The sequence below is a fragment of the Cherax quadricarinatus genome, chromosome 50, assembly GCF_038502225.1.
Source record: "Cherax quadricarinatus isolate ZL_2023a chromosome 50, ASM3850222v1, whole genome shotgun sequence".
NCBI classification, from domain to species: domain Eukaryota; kingdom Metazoa; phylum Arthropoda; class Malacostraca; order Decapoda; family Parastacidae; genus Cherax; species Cherax quadricarinatus.
In genome coordinates, this window is record NC_091341.1 from 26009568 (window position 1) to 26028145 (window position 18578).

At 37.8% G+C, this 18578-nt stretch overlaps 2 protein-coding genes across 2 annotated transcripts in view; both read left to right on the plus strand.

The window, feature by feature from the left end:
• The window catches only part of LOC128695305 (glutamate receptor ionotropic, delta-2-like), a 14511-nt gene extending 11421 nt beyond the window's left edge, over nucleotides 1–3090 (plus strand). Inside the window, exons 9-12 of the mRNA XM_053785808.2 lie at nucleotides 835–1071; nucleotides 1446–1642; nucleotides 2004–2166; nucleotides 2893–3090. Of these exons, the coding sequence (XP_053641783.2) occupies nucleotides 835–1071; nucleotides 1446–1642; nucleotides 2004–2166; nucleotides 2893–3090 (795 nt within the window). The remainder of the gene's footprint in view (nucleotides 1–834; nucleotides 1072–1445; nucleotides 1643–2003; nucleotides 2167–2892) is intronic.
• An 8231-nt stretch (nucleotides 3091–11321) lies between these two features.
• LOC128695283 (glutamate receptor ionotropic, kainate 2-like) lies at nucleotides 11322–18444 on the plus strand. Its single transcript, XM_053785789.2, has 8 exons — nucleotides 11322–11427; nucleotides 12060–12225; nucleotides 12614–12852; nucleotides 16435–16619; nucleotides 16754–16990; nucleotides 17567–17745; nucleotides 17902–18064; nucleotides 18313–18444. Exons 2-8 carry the CDS (start codon nucleotides 12071–12073, stop codon nucleotides 18442–18444), a joined length of 1290 nt encoding a protein of 429 aa, XP_053641764.2. The 5' UTR covers nucleotides 11322–11427; nucleotides 12060–12070.
• Nucleotides 18445–18578: the final 134 nt, after the last annotated feature.

The window sequence follows — 18578 nt, forward strand, 5'->3', positions numbered from 1 at the left end:
TAGCTTTGGGTAGGGGTGATTTTGATAAGGACCTTCCTTTTATGGGTCAGTAGGCCTTCTGCAGTGTTCCTTTATTCTTATGTTCTTATGTCTTTGATTAGTTTCATCTTCTACTGTAGGTTGCAAATATGTTCTCGACATAATATGAACTGCCAGCAAGAAAGACAGCTCTGAGGACTTCCTTAGTCCACTGTTTTAAAAAAATTCAATAAATCTCACAAATATCCATGTCACTATAATTTGTTTATATGCCAATCCCCTTTATTTTGAAGTATAATTTATACAAATATATTTTATTTTGGTAGCTATTCTTTTCTGACCTTCACAGACGTCATCTTGTTGAACTGACCCTCATACAAAACATTCCTAACCTAAACATTATAACCGATTTTTTTTCTGTACATTCTTGCCTTGTTGACGTACATTGTCAAATGCTTTTATTTTAAGGATTCTCTTGACGTAACATAATATCAGCTGTGTCCTTGCTTTCATTCCATGATCTGACGTCTGGCTTTTTCTAATTTTCTTTTTCGTTTGCTGCCTGATAATGGTCCACGACTGACCGTAACGTAGTAGAGTTTTTATTTGCAATTTATAGAATAACTGACTATTTCTAGCCTCGTTAATCTGGTTTTTCTCTTTTTTTAAACCTTGTATTCAACATTACAATATCTCTTAGTTTTATTGTAAACACTGATGAGAAACATTTTTTAACGGATTATATATTTTCTTATGCTGATTCGTCACGTTATAAACAATTACATTATTATATCATTGATGTATTCGTTGAGCTCTATATTCTGGTGATCAGTAACTGCATTTACCTGCTTGCAGATGCTTGTTGGGTGGTGGCTTATGTTTTGTCTGGTGATCAGCGCAGTGTTCAGTTCTTCCTTGATCGCTCACTTGACAGTCCAGGGTAAATCTCCCACACTGGACAGCTTCCAGGACTTGATCAAGCGGGACAACTGGAAATGGGGAACTGAGCCTTGGCTGTTCGGCGGTGCAGCATATGAATATTTCGCCAAACATACTGACCCTGCGGTGAACCGGGTTTATAGAGGTATGGAGGTGAGTTAAGTATAAAAGGTTATTAGATTAATTCATAAGAGTTTCAAGATATTACAGAGGTTTTGTCATACATTTTAAGCAGATAATTTATCTCTCTGTTTCCCTCTGTCAGCCATTAAGGTACAAAACCACTGAATTAGCAAATGCATACACAAATCAAAGCACGTAACTGCCTCAATACATGGGGTATATGTTGTACAAGAATGGTATACAATACCGACAAGATGAAATTAAGACACATGTCCAACATCTGGGTATCTTTATTGTAAGAAAAATAAAGATACCCAGATGTTGCACATGTGTCATAATTTCAACTTGGGATACATACAAATACATAAACAAACATCTTCCCCTCCCCCGTTTCCCTTCCCCAGGTGCTAGTGGTAGACGAAGCCCTGAAAAAGGTACTGGCAGGCAGGTTCTCCCTTATAGACTTCAAGAACTACATCAACGTGGTAGTTGCCTCCCGCTACACCGACGCCTTCGGTGTCACACCTTTCTATATCAGTAACAAAGGAATCTCCGTCATAGCCGTTTTCGGCTGGGGGCTGAGGAAAGTATCCAGACTTACGTTGTTGTAACAGACTACAGTTTTGCTGAAATTCATAGGAATTGGGAAAAATTACATGAAGTAAAAAATAGACTGTAACTCTCACTATACTGTAATTGTTGTCTGATGTTGTACTCACATATATACATTTAACAGAGGTGGATAATGCAAGAAGACACACATACATGTCTGACTCTGAACAAGTCTTCCTGGCTAACATCGGTATCATTTCAGATTTTAGTGACGTGCTTATTGAACTAATATCTCGTGGCATAACTCGCATGCAGTTCATGCAAATCCCAGTTCATCAGTGAGTTATAAAGTGACAAGTATATATACAACAGAGCCCCATCTTTTACTAAGCTCCTTCTTATATTTACAGGCAAGGCTCGCCATTTTACTCACGTTTTATCCAGCTAATGTCTCGGCTGGAAGACACTGGTATAATTAGCTACTGGACCGAGGACATCATGGCCAAACGAGTAAGAGAGAGCAGACTAGCGTCTTCACTGAACCTTCAGTTAAACCAGGCAAACGCTCTGCAGGTAAACCATCAGCTCAATCAGGCAAACACTCTGCAGGTAAACCATCAATTAAATCAGGCAAACACTCTGCAGGTAAACCTGACATTATTTTTCTTTCTTAGACACAATATAAACACTAATTAACCCATAATATATGTGGACATCATTTTTTTACTGATATATTTTGATACAGTATGCAACCCATGAATATAGAAGGAATTTTTAATATTATTTAGAATATCTTAACATGTTGTATACCTCAAAACAGTGAGTCCGTGATGCTATCACATATTTGCAATTACCCATTTTATTTTGTGTAAAGTAGGATGAGGTTCAGCTCTTGGTCCCACCTTATATCTTTCGATTCACTGAATCTATAATTTTATTAAGAGGGAAGCACTAAACCCATAAAGGCCATAAAGTGGGTGGGTAAAAAAGTGGGGTAATCAGATGTGATCTATCAGGAGGATTGATCCTGTTTCTTGAATCAAGAATCCTTCACCAGCATCAAGGGACCACCTTGAAGGGCCCACTGACGCTAGATAGTATTGTTAAATGTAATTCTGAATTTCTATGTGATGTTTTCTTTCACTGTGTCACTGATTAGCTCGTCACGTCTTTTTTAGCTCCCTTTTCTCAAAGTAGTGTTATGGTGGTGAAGAGAAAACACACAAGTGCAGTCCTTGAAGAATATAAATTAGAAACACATACATGTACGTATCATATCCCACCTTCTCTCTACCTCAGGGTGATGACACGAAGGTAGTTCTGGGGCTCACTCACATGCAAGGCGCCTTTTATCTGTTCTTTGTCGGCTGCAGCGTTGCCTTCCTCACCCTTCTGGGGGAGAAGCTCACCCACTGGTTCTCCTCATCTCAGCAACGCTCATCGAAGCCTCGCCAGACCTCGGACCAAGAGGATTCCGTAGTCCTAATGAGCTCATAACTCAGATGATGTGAGATAAACTCTGTGGTACTGGTCTTACAATTATATTAATCTATGAATGTTTTGATGATGATTTTTTTAAACATCAAAATTTACGTTTGATCCTAACATATTCGTGCTAAAATTTACAATGAATAGTATTGCCTAACGTATCCAACCCCTCGGCTTCTATTTGTCAGAAATTCCTCATTAGGTTCAAACTGTAAATTAGTCGAATGTGTGGTAAACTGTTTTCCACAACGTCATACCATATACGTTAAGTAAATATTATAAGATTTTAAAAGCAATAAAAATTGCATAGAACGATGATGTGGTCCTGAGTTTGCATCACCTGCAGGACGCCTTCTACCCAGGGCCGGATTACCGCATAAGCAAACTAGGCATTTGCCTAGGGCCCCGCGCATTTGGGGGCCCCGTGGTCCAAGGGGTTCAGGGGCTCATCCAAGACTGCGCACATGGTGCAAGTGCAAAGGGGTCCCTACCTAAAAAGTTCAAGTGTTTGGAGAGTAAAATTGATTTTTAAAAATTAATTAAAACAAAAATAAATAATGAAATAAAATAAAATAAAAATAAATAAACCTAACCATAGATGTCACTACTTTAATAACTTAATCTAGTAATACTATGCTGTCTTGAGTTTATTCTCTTTAAAATGCATGATTTAACAAGATAGTTATAATGGCTGTTGGTAAATGGTTTTGGTTGTCTTGATGTACTTTCCCTATTAAATTTAATCTAAATAGCCAGAATGTATTTAATTAGACCTTAAACAGGCTCACACCGACCCCGCCCCACCCCCAAGATGGAAGGGGTAGCTTCGCTTATCCGTAACTCAAAGGGGCCCCGCCAATCTGAATAGCCTAGGGCCCGGAGACTTCTTAATCTGGCCCTGCTGAGTTCTACCTGATCCTGTTGGGATCCAGCATCGCCTTCCTCACCCTTCTGGGAGGACGCCTCATCCACTGGCGCTCCTCGCCTCTGTAAAGCCTTTTCCAGCATCGCTAGACCTCGTGCCGGGGATGATGATGCTGGAAGAAACATTTTGAGTCATTTGTTGTCTAATTTCTTAAGTATTTGCTCAGTGATAACCCACATGAAAAAAGAAACTCAGGAGACTGATCGATCTGCATATTTCGACCCCCGTCAGGGATCCTCTTCAAGTTACAGTCACAGCAACAGCTGTTTAGTTGTTAGAATTTAGTTAATGTTAAAATGTAGGAATTGTTGAAATAATTAGGTGAAACTAGCACTTCATACGTATATTAATTACACAATACAATTTACTAATATACTTAAAATATTAACAACAATTACACACTTTGAATAATAAAATATTCTTTTCTATATATGGCTGCAAATAAAATTTCACTCAGTTATATTTCTTGAAATTTCCCTCTATCTTTGAATATGAATTAAAGAACCTTAAAAAATATATTTAAATATTTTTTACAAGTGAAATAAAAAGTGCAATAAAACTTAAAGCCCAGATAACGAATTATCATCTTTATTAATATGCACTGAGAACAACAGTGTATGTAAGCGTGGAGGGATATATATCTTATTTAAGCTTACTATGGTCTTAATACGCAAAGATTTGGGATTAAAGTGTTTTCGACTGGAGGTGGACAGGTAAAAGGTGGAGATTGAGACACTTATGCAGCATATGGGAATCTTTATTCAGGAAACGTTTCGCCACACAGTGGCTTCATCAGTCCAATACAAAGAGTAAGGCGTAAGGAGAGGAGGAGTATGAGGTAATCAATCCCTCAGCCTGGAGTCGATGTGTTCAGTCCATCAATCTTGTCGGTTTTTCAAACCATTCATCACAGGTAAAAGGTAAACAGGATAATTGGGTTTTAAGCCCAATTAACCAGTAAAATGATAAAAATGCATATTTTGTTCGATTTTACTCTCAGTTACTTTTGTTATTTATTTTAAGTGTTTACCATCATGTTAAAGGATTTGTTAATCCCACAAACACTTTATTATGTGTGTATAAACTATGGATGTCTCCCTTGAAACTACTGATGCCTCCCCTTTAAAAGAGTCCTTTTAAGTGAGCCCCTTTTCTACAGGTATGAAAGACAATTACCAGATCTATCTATATATTTCGTATGTCAAGTCATTTATATCATATCCAGATGTCTCCCGTTGAATGTGTCCCTTTAAACGGACCAGTTTTCAAGAGTTGCGGAAGCTCCTAAAATCATTGCCTGTGATTATATCACTGACAATATAGCTATTATATATGAAAGTTATTTATATCATAGCATGGTGTGTGGGGGGGGGGGTTGGTGGGTGGGTGTATATCTGTGTAATATATGTGTTTGGCCACATGTATAACTCCGAGTGTATTTGTGTACACGAGTAAATTATTCGATCTACCAAGTGAGTTCATATATTGTTACCAAGACAGAGGATCAATTATTGCGTAATTTATTGACGAAACTGAGGTAGTTGTCGCTCCTGCGCGGCTTTACAGGTCCCCGTTGATAAATAGAACCCCGGCCGTCTTGCGTCACTGAGGAGGAACGACGCGAGCGGCATCAACCAGTGAAGAAGACTTCAAAAAATCCCTGACGCTGCCACACGGTGAGTGATACATAAACCAGGAAGGTTTTACTCAGTCTGCTTTATTAGTGAATATTACGACGTTACTTCTCTACGAGTTTGTTATTCGGAGTTATATGAAGAGACATATTAACAGAAAGAAAGAATTCAGTTAAACTAACAATATATGTATATATATATATATATATATATATATATATATATATATATATATATATATATATATATATATATATATATATATATATATATATATATATATATATATATATATATATATATATATATATATATATATATATATATATATATATATATATATATATATACATATATATATTACATGCATACATACATATATACATACATACAAAGTGTAATAATCACTGGTCGATATCACAAACGATTCCACCTGGAAAAAATAATTATAAGGTTAGAGATGTAAAGTACTTTAAATTTCGCCCTGCAGCTGAGAACTTCTTCATCCTAAAACTATAAGCTGCTGCCTAACTGATGTTCTTAGTTTTTCAACAGTTATGGTGGTATTATAGTATGTTCAGTTTCTTGGAGAAACTCTTTGATAAAGTTACAATAGACTTATTATTAGAATGACATTGTCTGGTAGTGTCGTGCTGTAAAAATACCAGGATGTTACTGAAAAAAATATTGGAACTGTTACGTATTTTCTGTTATTTATTATTCAAATTTCTCTTACACAGTAGAACTGAACTCTGATATTGATGTAAATTTATTTTATTGTCGAGTCGCAACGTTTAAACTAAATAAACACGAGTTACTGAAATGCTTCTGTACAACTGTGATTATTTCATTTGACAGAGTCAGTGCTATGAAAAAGCTGAAACAAAACAAAGAGTTGATGTTGGCCACTCGCGTCAGAATTGTGTTGATGTCGCTGGATGGAATGTCAGCAAAGGAAATCTCCAGTGAAACAGGTGTCAGCATCTCTACAGTGTACCGCTGGGTCAACCGGTACAACGCAGCCACAGTTCAGGACAAGCACTTGGATGGCAGACATATCTTTAAGTCGTATGAACCTGTAGTTAAATCTGCCTATCAACATCCAAGTACTTATACAAAGAGAGATGACATTTTTAATATATTGCAGAATTACAAAAATTATCTTATAACTGACACAATGCAAAAGAATTTAGTTTCTTTGATTTCTCACAACGAGAGGTGCAAAAAAACATACCAAGAGGAAATTCTTAGAAATAATTTTAATTATTACCAAGAAATGATGAATGGAAATATCAAGCCTTACTCAGAATACTACGAGCATGTGCAACTCTAAAGGTATTTATTTTGTTATGTTAATGGTTTAGGTAAACGAAGAATTAATGATTCCTCAGAAAATAGTGGATATAAATATGGAAATATATACAATTAGGAAAAGGTATAGAAAATAAAATGGCTAAGCCACTTAATCATTAAAAAGAAAGTAATTTTTCATATTAAACTGACCACGAACAGGAGGAGGAGGAGGATCTCCAGTGCTCAGAGAGGAAGCCATTGTGTCTGTTCTACAAGCCAATAAAAGGAATACATGAGAAAAAAAATGAGTTATCTCGTTAATGCTGCTTGAGTACCTTATTTTCTCACCATATATATATATATATATATATATATATATATATATATATATATATATATATATATATATATATATATATATATATATATATATATATATATATATATATATATATATATATATATATATATATATATATATATATATATATATATATATATTTAAAAAATAAAATTAATGCTGTGTTCCAGTACGCCTTTTTGTTGATAATCCCTCCAATAACAAATCTTTCACACACACACACACACACACACACACACACACACACACACACACACACACACATGTTTGCAGCACCAGTTTGGAACCCACACTTGATCAAGCACGTCAAGAAATTAGAGAAAGTGCAAAGGTTTGCAACTAGGCCAGATCCAGAGCTAAGGGTAATGTCCTACAAAGAAAGGTTAAGGGAAATCGGCCTGACGACACTGGAGGACAGGAGGGTTAGGGGAGACATGATAACAACATACAAAGTACCCTGTGGAATAGACAAGGTGGACAGAGACAGGATGTTCCAGAGAGGAGACACAGAAACAAGGGGTCACAACTGGAAGTTGAAGACCCAGATGAGTCAAAGGAATGTTAGGAAGTATTTCTTCAGTCATAGAGTAGTCAGGAAGTGGAATAGTATAGCAAGTGATGTAGTGGAGGCAGGAACCATACATATCTTTAAGATGAGGTATGATAAAGCTCATGGAGTAGGGAGAGAGAGGACCTAGTAGCACTCAGTGAAGAGGCGGGGCTAGGAGCTGAGTCTCGACCCCTGGAACCACAATTAGGTGAGTACACACACACACACACACACACACACACACACACACACACACACACTATGATCAAAAGATATAAATATATACCAAAATACACACATACATTTTTTCACTGCGACAAATAGTCACCTATAATCTGTAGTTCCAAAAAACTTACTATAAATTTATAATCGAATTAAAATTTGCTCTATTGAGTTTAACTGAGGATCATTAGTAACTGGTGTTGTTGCTTCAGCTTCTCCTCACTTCATAGTCACTACTGGATAGTGTTTTGTACTCATTTTATGTATTCGTAATCTCCTCAAAATTTCAGTTGTCTTTATGGAGTATTGCCAATCCTGCCCAACCCAATTTTTTCTCTCATTGCTTCCTATTTGATGCTGCTCAAGATACTTTCTCGAGTTCTGTTTCAGTCATGACCCTAACATCTATTCCTATTATATATATAGCCTTTTCTTATTTAGAAGCACTTATTTGAAAGGCCATATTAATTCACATACCATACCTGTTGATTTAACTGTATCTTTGTGACAGGTTTCCAGAGTTTTACCAACTCCCTCAGTCCTCTCTGGTGGCCATGTTTTACTGTTAAATGACTGGCAGTTCAGACTGTTGCTCTTGGAGACCTGTTGTCCAATATATCTATCAGAGCCAAGTTGATCCGACACTTGTCAGGGGTGATAATTTCTACACGTTTAATCTACACTTGTAATTTACATTTCAATTATATATATTTGTATCTTCGTTTTCTCTTTCATTTTTTATTTGATAATGAAGGGTTTGGAGAGGTATTTTACAGAAAATCATATCTCGTTAATGCAGGTTGCAATGATGTTCTTCTGGAGTCATATAATGGCAGTGCTTGCCATACTGGTGAGCGCTGTAAGTTCAGACATTTGGGAAGTGGGCGGAACTGTGAAACAGGTGGGCGTGGATGTGGGCGTGATGGTGGGTCAGGTGGTGGAGCACCATCTAACTGGCTGTCACCTGGTGCTCTTCACCACTGCGTCACACTCACAACATACTTCCAACATACTCAGGTAAATTTAATTCAAGTTATTATTCATTAATTAATCTGTATATTCCGACCCTATTCTGGGATCCTCTACAGCTGAAGAAGATCCCAGAAGGGGATCGAATTTTTTTTAACACACTGGCCGTCTCCCACCGAGGCAAGGTGACTCCCTGTAAAAGAAACACTTTCACCATCATTTACACATATCACTGTCTTCGCAGAGGCGCACAGATACGGCATTTCAGATGTCTGATCACAGGTTCTAACCCCCACCCGTGGTATGGTTTTCTCTGTCTCCATGGTTAACGTTCTTTGCCGCCACATATATCTCAATGCACCACCCACTATTTTTCGTTCATTATCTCCATGGTAAATCTCGTACTACATAAATCCATCCGCCGACAAATTTACTCCCAAATATCTAAACGAATTCATGTCTTCTATACTCTCTCCTCCAATCTGATATCCATTTTTCCTTATCTAATTCATTTGATAATCTCATCATCTTATTGTTATCTATAGTTGAAATATTCAGATCACTTAATCTCTTAAGTTTCTTTCTCATGTGGGTTATTATAGAAGATTGACAATTGTTCATTACAATTTAGTTACTCTAGTTATTCATTATTTATTAATATAAATATAAATTAATGGAAAACGTAAATTAGCAATGTTTATATTTGTGTTAAATATAACATATTAAAAAATTGGATTTTTTTGATGTCTCTCAAACATGTGTGGCTCAGAAGCCTGAGTGGCAGTGGTAAGGCTTGCACGGTGGTGGAAGCAAGCACGATGTTCTGCCAGGACCAGCTGGCCCAGAGTCTGTGGAGTGACAACAGAAGCACCTGCCGGGGACTCATTCTTGACCTCACTGACACGAAGAATAATAGCATCTCAAGTTCTTTCAGGTACTGGATTATCGGTTAACCTTATTCGTAGTACTGTCTCTAGAGTTTTGTTTTCTTCCCATGTATACCACAAGGTAATGTATACCACAAGGTAATGTATACCACAAGGTAATGTATACCGTAAAGTAATAGCCATTTAGAAAGAGGAAATCCAAATTACATGTTCTCAATATTTTTACAGCACTGATGTTCTTGTTTAATGATTTAAAATATAATTTACGTGATTATAGCTGAGCTTTACAATAAATTTTTTGCCTGGTCATTGCGTCATTTGCGTTATCGAAAGTTCTGACAAACTTTTGATGGCAGGTTGCTTGAGTCATCAGGACTCTGGAAGATGCCCGACATGTGGGTGGTTGTGGTGGGTCGGAGTACAGAGACAAAGACTGTACTCCACCACAAACTTTTCCGTAACACTATTAATACACTGTACCTGACCTTCGAAGACCTCACCTTCCAATCCTCATCGCAACACCACAATCCACACTACAGGAGCATCACAAGGAGAGGTGTGTACATGACGACCCCTTGCTATGTCTGAGGTACGTAGCCGTGCACATTTACCTTTGATATGTCTGTAATAAGTTCCCAGAGTTTTTTTTTTTTACTCCTGGAGCCCGGCCATGGGCCAGGCTCGCGTAGTGCTTGCCTGGTCAATCAGACTGTTGCTGTTGGTAGCCCGCAGCCTCACATATCCATCACAGCCTGGTGAAGATACTAGACGAATTCTACACTTATGCCAGCAGTATTTCTAATATGTTCTAGTAGATGTTGAATACTCTGGTTCCACAAATATTATTATACTGTTCATTATTATGCTCAATGCACCTTTGCTTTTCACTGGTTCATACATAAGATATTTACAGCACTGTTACTTAATAAATAACTGGTTCAACTAGTTTTGGAGTTACATAATATATCACAAGTCTAAAGTTTTCTGGTCTGAACATTAAATGGAACAGTGAGGTTCAAATATTTTTTCACAATGTCGTGTCCGAAATCCAAAATATAAATATTCCATTAAAAACAGATGCTAAGAAGAAAGACAAGAACTAGCTGCCGTAACTTTACAAGTTTTTCAACTTGTCTTTTCCGAGTTTTATATTTTAAAACAGTGATAACATTGTGTTTGTAGGCCTGGTTTATGACCGGGCTGCAGGGGCGACGCCCCCGTACAACATCCTTCAAGACAACCTCCTTCAGACAACACTAAATGAGATTCAACATTTTATCATAACTAACATATAATTTCACCTTTGACAACATCACTTGTAAATGAGTTTTGAAAAAGGAACTTTAAATACTAATAAGACTTTTGTTGTACTTAAATAAAAGATAACGATGTAGTGTGGGTACACCAGAGATGTTTATACTGCAACGCTGGAGAGGCAGACGTCAGACTTGTTTCTTACTGGAACTTCACTGACTACGGATGTCTCGGCCTAACTTCATTAAATGGTCAGGATTTTTTTTTAATGTAGGCAGATTCATTGATAATCTATTGTATCTGAGATTATTTGATTAAATTTCCTAAATCAATTTTCTAACATATACTAATTACATTATATATATATATATATATATATATATATATATATATATATATATATATATATATATATATATATATATATATATATATATATATATATACATATATATATATATATATATATATATATATATATATATATATATATATATATATATATATATATATATATATATATATATATATATATATATATATATATATATATATATATATATGCAATAAGACCACAGTAAACAGGTGATTTCAGAATATGCAAAACAACCACTCTGAAAGAATAGAGAAATTCCAAGGGCTTTCGTGACTACTCACATTATCAAGGAACTATGATAGTTCCTTGATAATGTGAGTAGTCACGAAAGCGCTTGGAATTTCTCTATTCTTTCAGAGTGGTTGTTTTGCATATATATATATATATATATATATATATATATATATATATATATATATATATATATATATATATATATATATATATATATATATAAATGTAGAAATAGATATAGTTGCTTATATAGATATTCGCTTCGTGTTACAGAACCCACAAATATGATGGGCCATAAACTCCGAATCGTTGCTCTGCCATTGTTCCCTTACATGGATTTTCGTAGGATCCGCAGCAGTGACGCTGGTGGTCTAGTAACACCAAGAGACTCTCTGGATACCAGAATAATTGAAAGCTTCGCCGAAACTCTCAACTTCACGTAAGAACCATGACTTTCCGTCCATTACTGTTCGCGTTCTTTATATCTTGACTTTATTTTCGTCTTATTAAGAAGAGATTTGGCTATGATATTTGTCATGAAGTAAGAGGGCAAACTCAAGTTTATTTTGCATCTTCTGTGTGACTTAATAAAACTGTACAGAGTGAAACTTGGTCCCGGTAAAGGTTTGCTTTGCAACGAGTTTTTAAATAAAAAAATCACTGCATAGTAATGTAAACCCGTCTGGAAATATATATCGAGAAGTCAACTGATAGTTCATGTGTTTTCTTATTAGGATAAATCTGCCTTAGTAGGAAACAGCCGACGTAAAAATACATAACTATTTTAAAATAATTTTTCTAAATAATTTTCATATAACTTCATTTAGCTTCCAGATTACTGAGGAACCTAAACATTCCTTTGGCGACGAGACGAATGGCAGTTACACTGGTCTGATTGGTCAACTTCAAAGGGAAGAGGCAGATTTCTGCAGTATCGTGGCACCCACACCTGGACGACTGAAGGTGACTGACTTTGCCAGGTCGTATCCAGCAGATATGTTGGTTATAACATCACTAAAACCTTCTGTCCTGCCTGAATACCTGGCTGTAGTCAGGCCATTCAAAGGTAAGTTTGTTAAAGTATTTATTAGTTGTCCGATTGTTGCTATTCCTTCACAGGATCACTAAGTTATCTCTCGGCGTTACATTAACGTTTAGATATTTTCTGCATTATTTTTATTATATATGTATGTATGTTTATTTATATTATTATCACACTGGCCGATTCCCACCAAGGCAGGGTGGCCCGAAAAAGAAAAACTTTCACCATCATTCACTCCATCACTGTATTGCCAGAAGGGTGCTTTACACTTCAGTTTTTAAACTGCAACATTAACACCCCTCCTTCAGAGTGCAGGCACTGTACTTCCCATCTCCAGGACTCAAGTCCGGCCTGCCGGTTTCCCTGAATCCCTTCATAAATGTTACTTTGCTCACACTCCAACAGCACGTCAAGTATTAAAAACCATTTGTCTCCATTCACTCCTATCAAACACGCTCACGCATGCCTGCTGGAAGTCCAAGCCCCTCGCACACAAAACCTCCTTTACCCCCTCCCTCCAACCCTTCCTAGGCCGACCCCTACCCCGCCTTCCTTCCACTACAGACTGATACACTATTGAAGTCATTCTGTTTCGCTCCATTCTCTCTACATGTCCGAACCACCTCAACAACCCTTCCTCAGCCCTCTGGACAACAGTTTTGGTATTCCCGCACCTCCTCCTAACTTCCAAACTACGAATTCTCTGCATTATATTCACACCACACATTGCCCTCAGACATGACATCTCCACTGCCTCCAGCCTTCTCCTCGCTGCAACATTCATCACCCACGCTTCACACCCATATAAGAGCGTTGGTAAAACTATACTCTCATACATTCCCCTCTTTGCCTCCAAGGACAAAGTTCTTTGTCTCCACAGACTCCTAAGTGCACCACTCACTCTTTTTCCCTCATCAATTCTATGATTCACCTCATCTTTCATAGACCCATCCGCTGACACGTCCACTCCCAAATATCTGAATACGTTCACCTCCTCCATACTCTCTCCCTCCAATCTGATATTCAATCTTTCATCACCTAATCTTTTTGTTATCCTCATAACCTTACTCTTTCCTGTATTCACCTTTAATTTTCTTCTTTTGCACACCCTACCAAATTCATCCACCAATCTCTGCAGCTTCTCTTCAGAATCTCCCAAGAGCACAGTGACATCAGCAAAGAGCAACTGTGACAACTCCAACTTTGTGTGTGATTCTTTATCTTTTAACTCCACGCCTCTTGCCAAGACCCTCGCATTTACTTCTCTTACAACCCCATCTATAAATATATTAAACAACCACGGTGACATCACACATCCTTGTCTAGGGCCTACTTTTACTGGGAAAAAATTTCCCTCTTTCCTACATACTCTAACTTGAGCCTCACTATCCTCGTAAAAACTCTTCACTGCTTTCAGTAACCTACCTCCTACACCATACACTTGCAACATCTGCCACATTGCCCCCCTATCCACCCTGTCATACGCCTTTTCCAAATCCATAAATGCCACAAAGACCTCTTTAGCCTTATCTAAATACTATTCACTTATATGTTTCACTGTAAACACCTGGTCCACACACCCCCTACCTTTCCTAAAGCCTCCTTGTTCATCTGCTATCCTATTCTCCGTCTTACTCTTAATTCTTTCAATTATAACTCTACCATACACTTTACCAGGTACACTCAACAGACTTATCCCCCTATAATTTTTGCACTCTCTTTTATCCCCTTTGCCTTTATACAAAGGAACTATGCATGCTCTCTGCCAATCCCTAGGTACCTTACCCTCTTCCATACATTTATTAAATAATTGCACCAACCACTCCAAAACTATATCCCCACCTGCTTTTAACATTTCTATCTTTATCCCATCAATCCCGGCTGCCTTACCCCCTTTCATTTTACCTACTGCCTCACGAACTTCCCCCACACTCACAACTGGCTCTTCCTCACTCCTACAAGATGTTATTCCTCCTTGCCCTATACACGAAATCACAGCTTCCCTATCTTCATCAACATTTAACAATTCCTCAAAATATTCCCTCCATCTTCCCAATACCTCTAACTCTCCATTTAATAACTCTCCTCTCCTATTTTTAACTGACAAATCCATTTGTTCTCTAGGCTTTCTTAACTTGTTAATCTCACTCCAAAACTTTTTCTTATTTTCAACAAAATTTGTTGATAACATCTCACCCACTCTCTCATTTGCTCTCTTTTTACATTGCTTCACCACTCTCTTAACCTCTCTCTTTTTCTCCATATACTCTTCCCTCCTTGCATCACTTCTACTTTGTAAAAACCTCTCATATGCTAACTTTTTCTCCCTTACTACTCTCTTTACATCATCATTCCACCAATCGCTCCTCTTCCCTTCTGCACCCACTTTCCTGTAACCACAAACTTCTGCTGAACACTCTAACACTACATTTTTAAACCTACCCCATACCTCTTCGACCCCATTGCCTATGCTCTCATTAGCCCATCTATCCTCCAATAGCTGTTTATATCTTACCCTAACTGCCTCCTCTTTTAGTTTATAAACCTTCACCTCTCTCTTCCCTGATGCTTCTATTCTCCTTGTATCCCATCTACCTTTTACTCTCAGTGTAGCTACAACTAGAAAGTGATCTGATATATCTGTGGCCCCTCTATAAACATGTACATCCTGAAGTCTACTCAACAGTCTTTTATCTACCAATACATAATCCAACAAACTGTCATTTCGCCCTACATCATATCGTGTATACTTATTTATCCTCTTTTTCTTAAAATATGTATTACCTATAACTAAACCCCTTTCTATACAAAGTTCAATCAAAGGGCTCCCATTATCATTTACACCTGGCACCCCAAACTTACCTACCACACCCTCTCTAAAAGTTTCTCCTACTTTAGCATTCAAGTCCCCTACCACAATTACTCTCTCACTTGGTTCAAAGGCTCCTATACATTCACTTAACATCTCCCAAAATCTCTCTCTCTCCTCTGCATTCCTCTCTTCTCCAGGTGCATACACGCTTATTATGACCCACTTCTCGCATCCAACCTTTACTTTAATCCACATAATTCTTGAATTTACACATTCATATTCTCTTTTCTCCTTCCATAACTGATCATTTAACATTACTGCTACCCCTTCCTTTGCTCTAACTCTCTCAGATACTCCAGATTTAATCCCATTTATTTCCCCCCACTGAAACTCTCCTACCCCCTTCAGCTTTGTTTCGCTTAGAGCCAGGACATCCAACTTCTTTTCATATATGTATGTATATATACATATATCTGTCTATATAGATAGATATACATATGAATGTATATATACATAGATGTATCTGTCTATACAGACAGTTTGACAACTAGATAAATGGATTGTTAGATAGCTTCCAGGCCGTTTTCCGCCACTGTACGGTAACTCCGAAAAGGAAACACAGTCATCATCATTCTTACAATCGCCGTCTTTCCAGAAGTATGTTGACATCTCAGTCAACTCACCCTCCGACTGCATGCGTATAGTGTAAAAGTTTGTGGTTGACTGATACACTCTATCTCCAGGTATTCCATCGAATATCTGTCACCCAAAAATACAAATTTTACGTTACGCAGGCGAGTTGTGGCTGGCGCTGCTGGTAGGCGTTGTGGCGTGGGGCATGATACTGTGGTTGCTGCAGAGGGCGTGGCACTGGGCTGTTGGAGGGCGTGTTGTCCAGTTTATCACTGCCTTCTTGTATGGATGGGGAGCACTCCTGGCGAATCCTCCCTCAAACCCGTCAGTCGACGATTCGGGAAGAGTAAACACATTAATTTCCAAATGATTTTATAAGTCTGTTCTCTTGTTTGTGCTGGTCATAACTGTCTGTCCTTCATTAGTGATGTATGGAAAAAAGTTCTTAACTTGGGGTCATAATATTTTGTGTACTTGCAGGTGCTGGTGGGGGTGTGGCTTGTGTTCTGTCTTGTCATCACTACAGGGTTTCAATCCTCTCTGATTGCACACTTAACTGTTCAGGGAAAGTCACCAACCATAGACAGCTTTCAGGACCTGGCGGAGAAGGATAACTGGAGGTGGGGCAGTGAACCCTGGTGGTATAGTGGAGCCATTTTGGAGTATTTTTCAAAGCATACAGACCCTGTGTTAAAGCAGGTGCATAAAAAAATGGAGGTAAACTCTAGAAAAACTGGTTATCTGAATACACTGTATTTTTTAATTTGTTTAAATACTCTCCTGCTAAATGTACTCTACAGCGTATTGTAATTTTGTTGTATTCTTAAAGAGAGGAAAAAACAATTATGGCCTCACTTAGAGTTGAATTTTATAATATAAATGATTAATTCATTATCGCGTCACTTTGTTCTACCGTATTAATATTGGTAGAATTTTGTTGTACTGTATTAATATTTGTAGAATTACCGACAACATGTTCAGTAAATGGACACAAATGCATTTAATGTGGCATTTTATTGTGGCAACGTTTCGCTCTTCATGACCTTTTGCTTAGCACTTTTCTACTAACTTAGCAGATATAACCCAACAACTGCAGGTGTTAGATACACAAATAACCCGCACATAAAAGAGAGAAGCTTACGACGACGTTTCGGTCCGACTTAGACCATTTACAAAGTCTTTGTAAATGGTCCAAGTCGGACCGAAACGTCGTCGTAAGCTCCTCTCTTCTATGTGCGGGTTATTTGTGTATCGTTCCAGTCACGGTATTGTGCCTTTTTTTGTTATATGCAGGTGTTAGTGCTGAAGGAAGCCCTGAAGAAGGTGCTGGCAGGAGGCTTCTCATTTCTTACCGTGAAAAACTACATCACCGTTATCATCACCTCTTCCTACACTGATGCCAACGGGCAGACACCCATCTATATTTCTAAGAAAGGAGTGAATATACTGGCTTGCTTTGGATGGGGGTTCAGGTAAGTATACAGTGTTAATCTTCTTATGTAGTTTGAGGGACGTTATGTATCTGAAGACACTGAGCACAGTTAAGAGGCTGGACCAGGAGCTGTGAATCGACCCCTGCAACCACAACTAGGCTAGTACAGTTAAAAATTTGCACTCATATTCTCCAGAAAAGGAGCGCCATTCCACCGACGTTTCGTACAACTGATGTCTCGCCTGGAAGACGCTGGAATTCTACAATTCTGGACAGAGGAGGTAATTCGTAACAGGGTGAAGGAAAACAGAGAAGCAGGAGCGCTAAAGTCTCACCAGTTTCTGGAGAATGTAAAAGAGGTATACTGTAAATCATTTTAATACTCTTAATCTCTGTTTGTACTTGCAAATCTATGTAAATAAATGTGTTGTAAATGTAACTAGAATATCATTTACATTCCGATACTTTAAAAAAGTTAATTTTTGTAATTTGAAGGTTTTAAAGTTTTCTCATGATTCATTTTTCATTAGAAAATAATTTTCTTACAGCCAAACTCAGTAGTAATAAAAACTAAGAACAATCATAATGAGCTGCTCGTTTTCCAAAGGAAAGTCAACAGAAGGTGCTAGGGATCAATCACCTTCAGGGTGCTTTCTACCTGCTCTTTGCTGGTTCCGGCATCGCCTTCCTCGCCCTGCTGGGAGAGAACCTCGTTTACTGGCGCTCATCGCCTCAGTAATGACCATCCTCTCCGTCAGGACACCTCGGACAACGAATAATGATCATGGGAGAACCTAACCATTGGCATTCCTCGCCTCAGTACCACCTTCTCAGAGCATCACAGATCTCTGATCAGGACTGATGGTGCTGGGA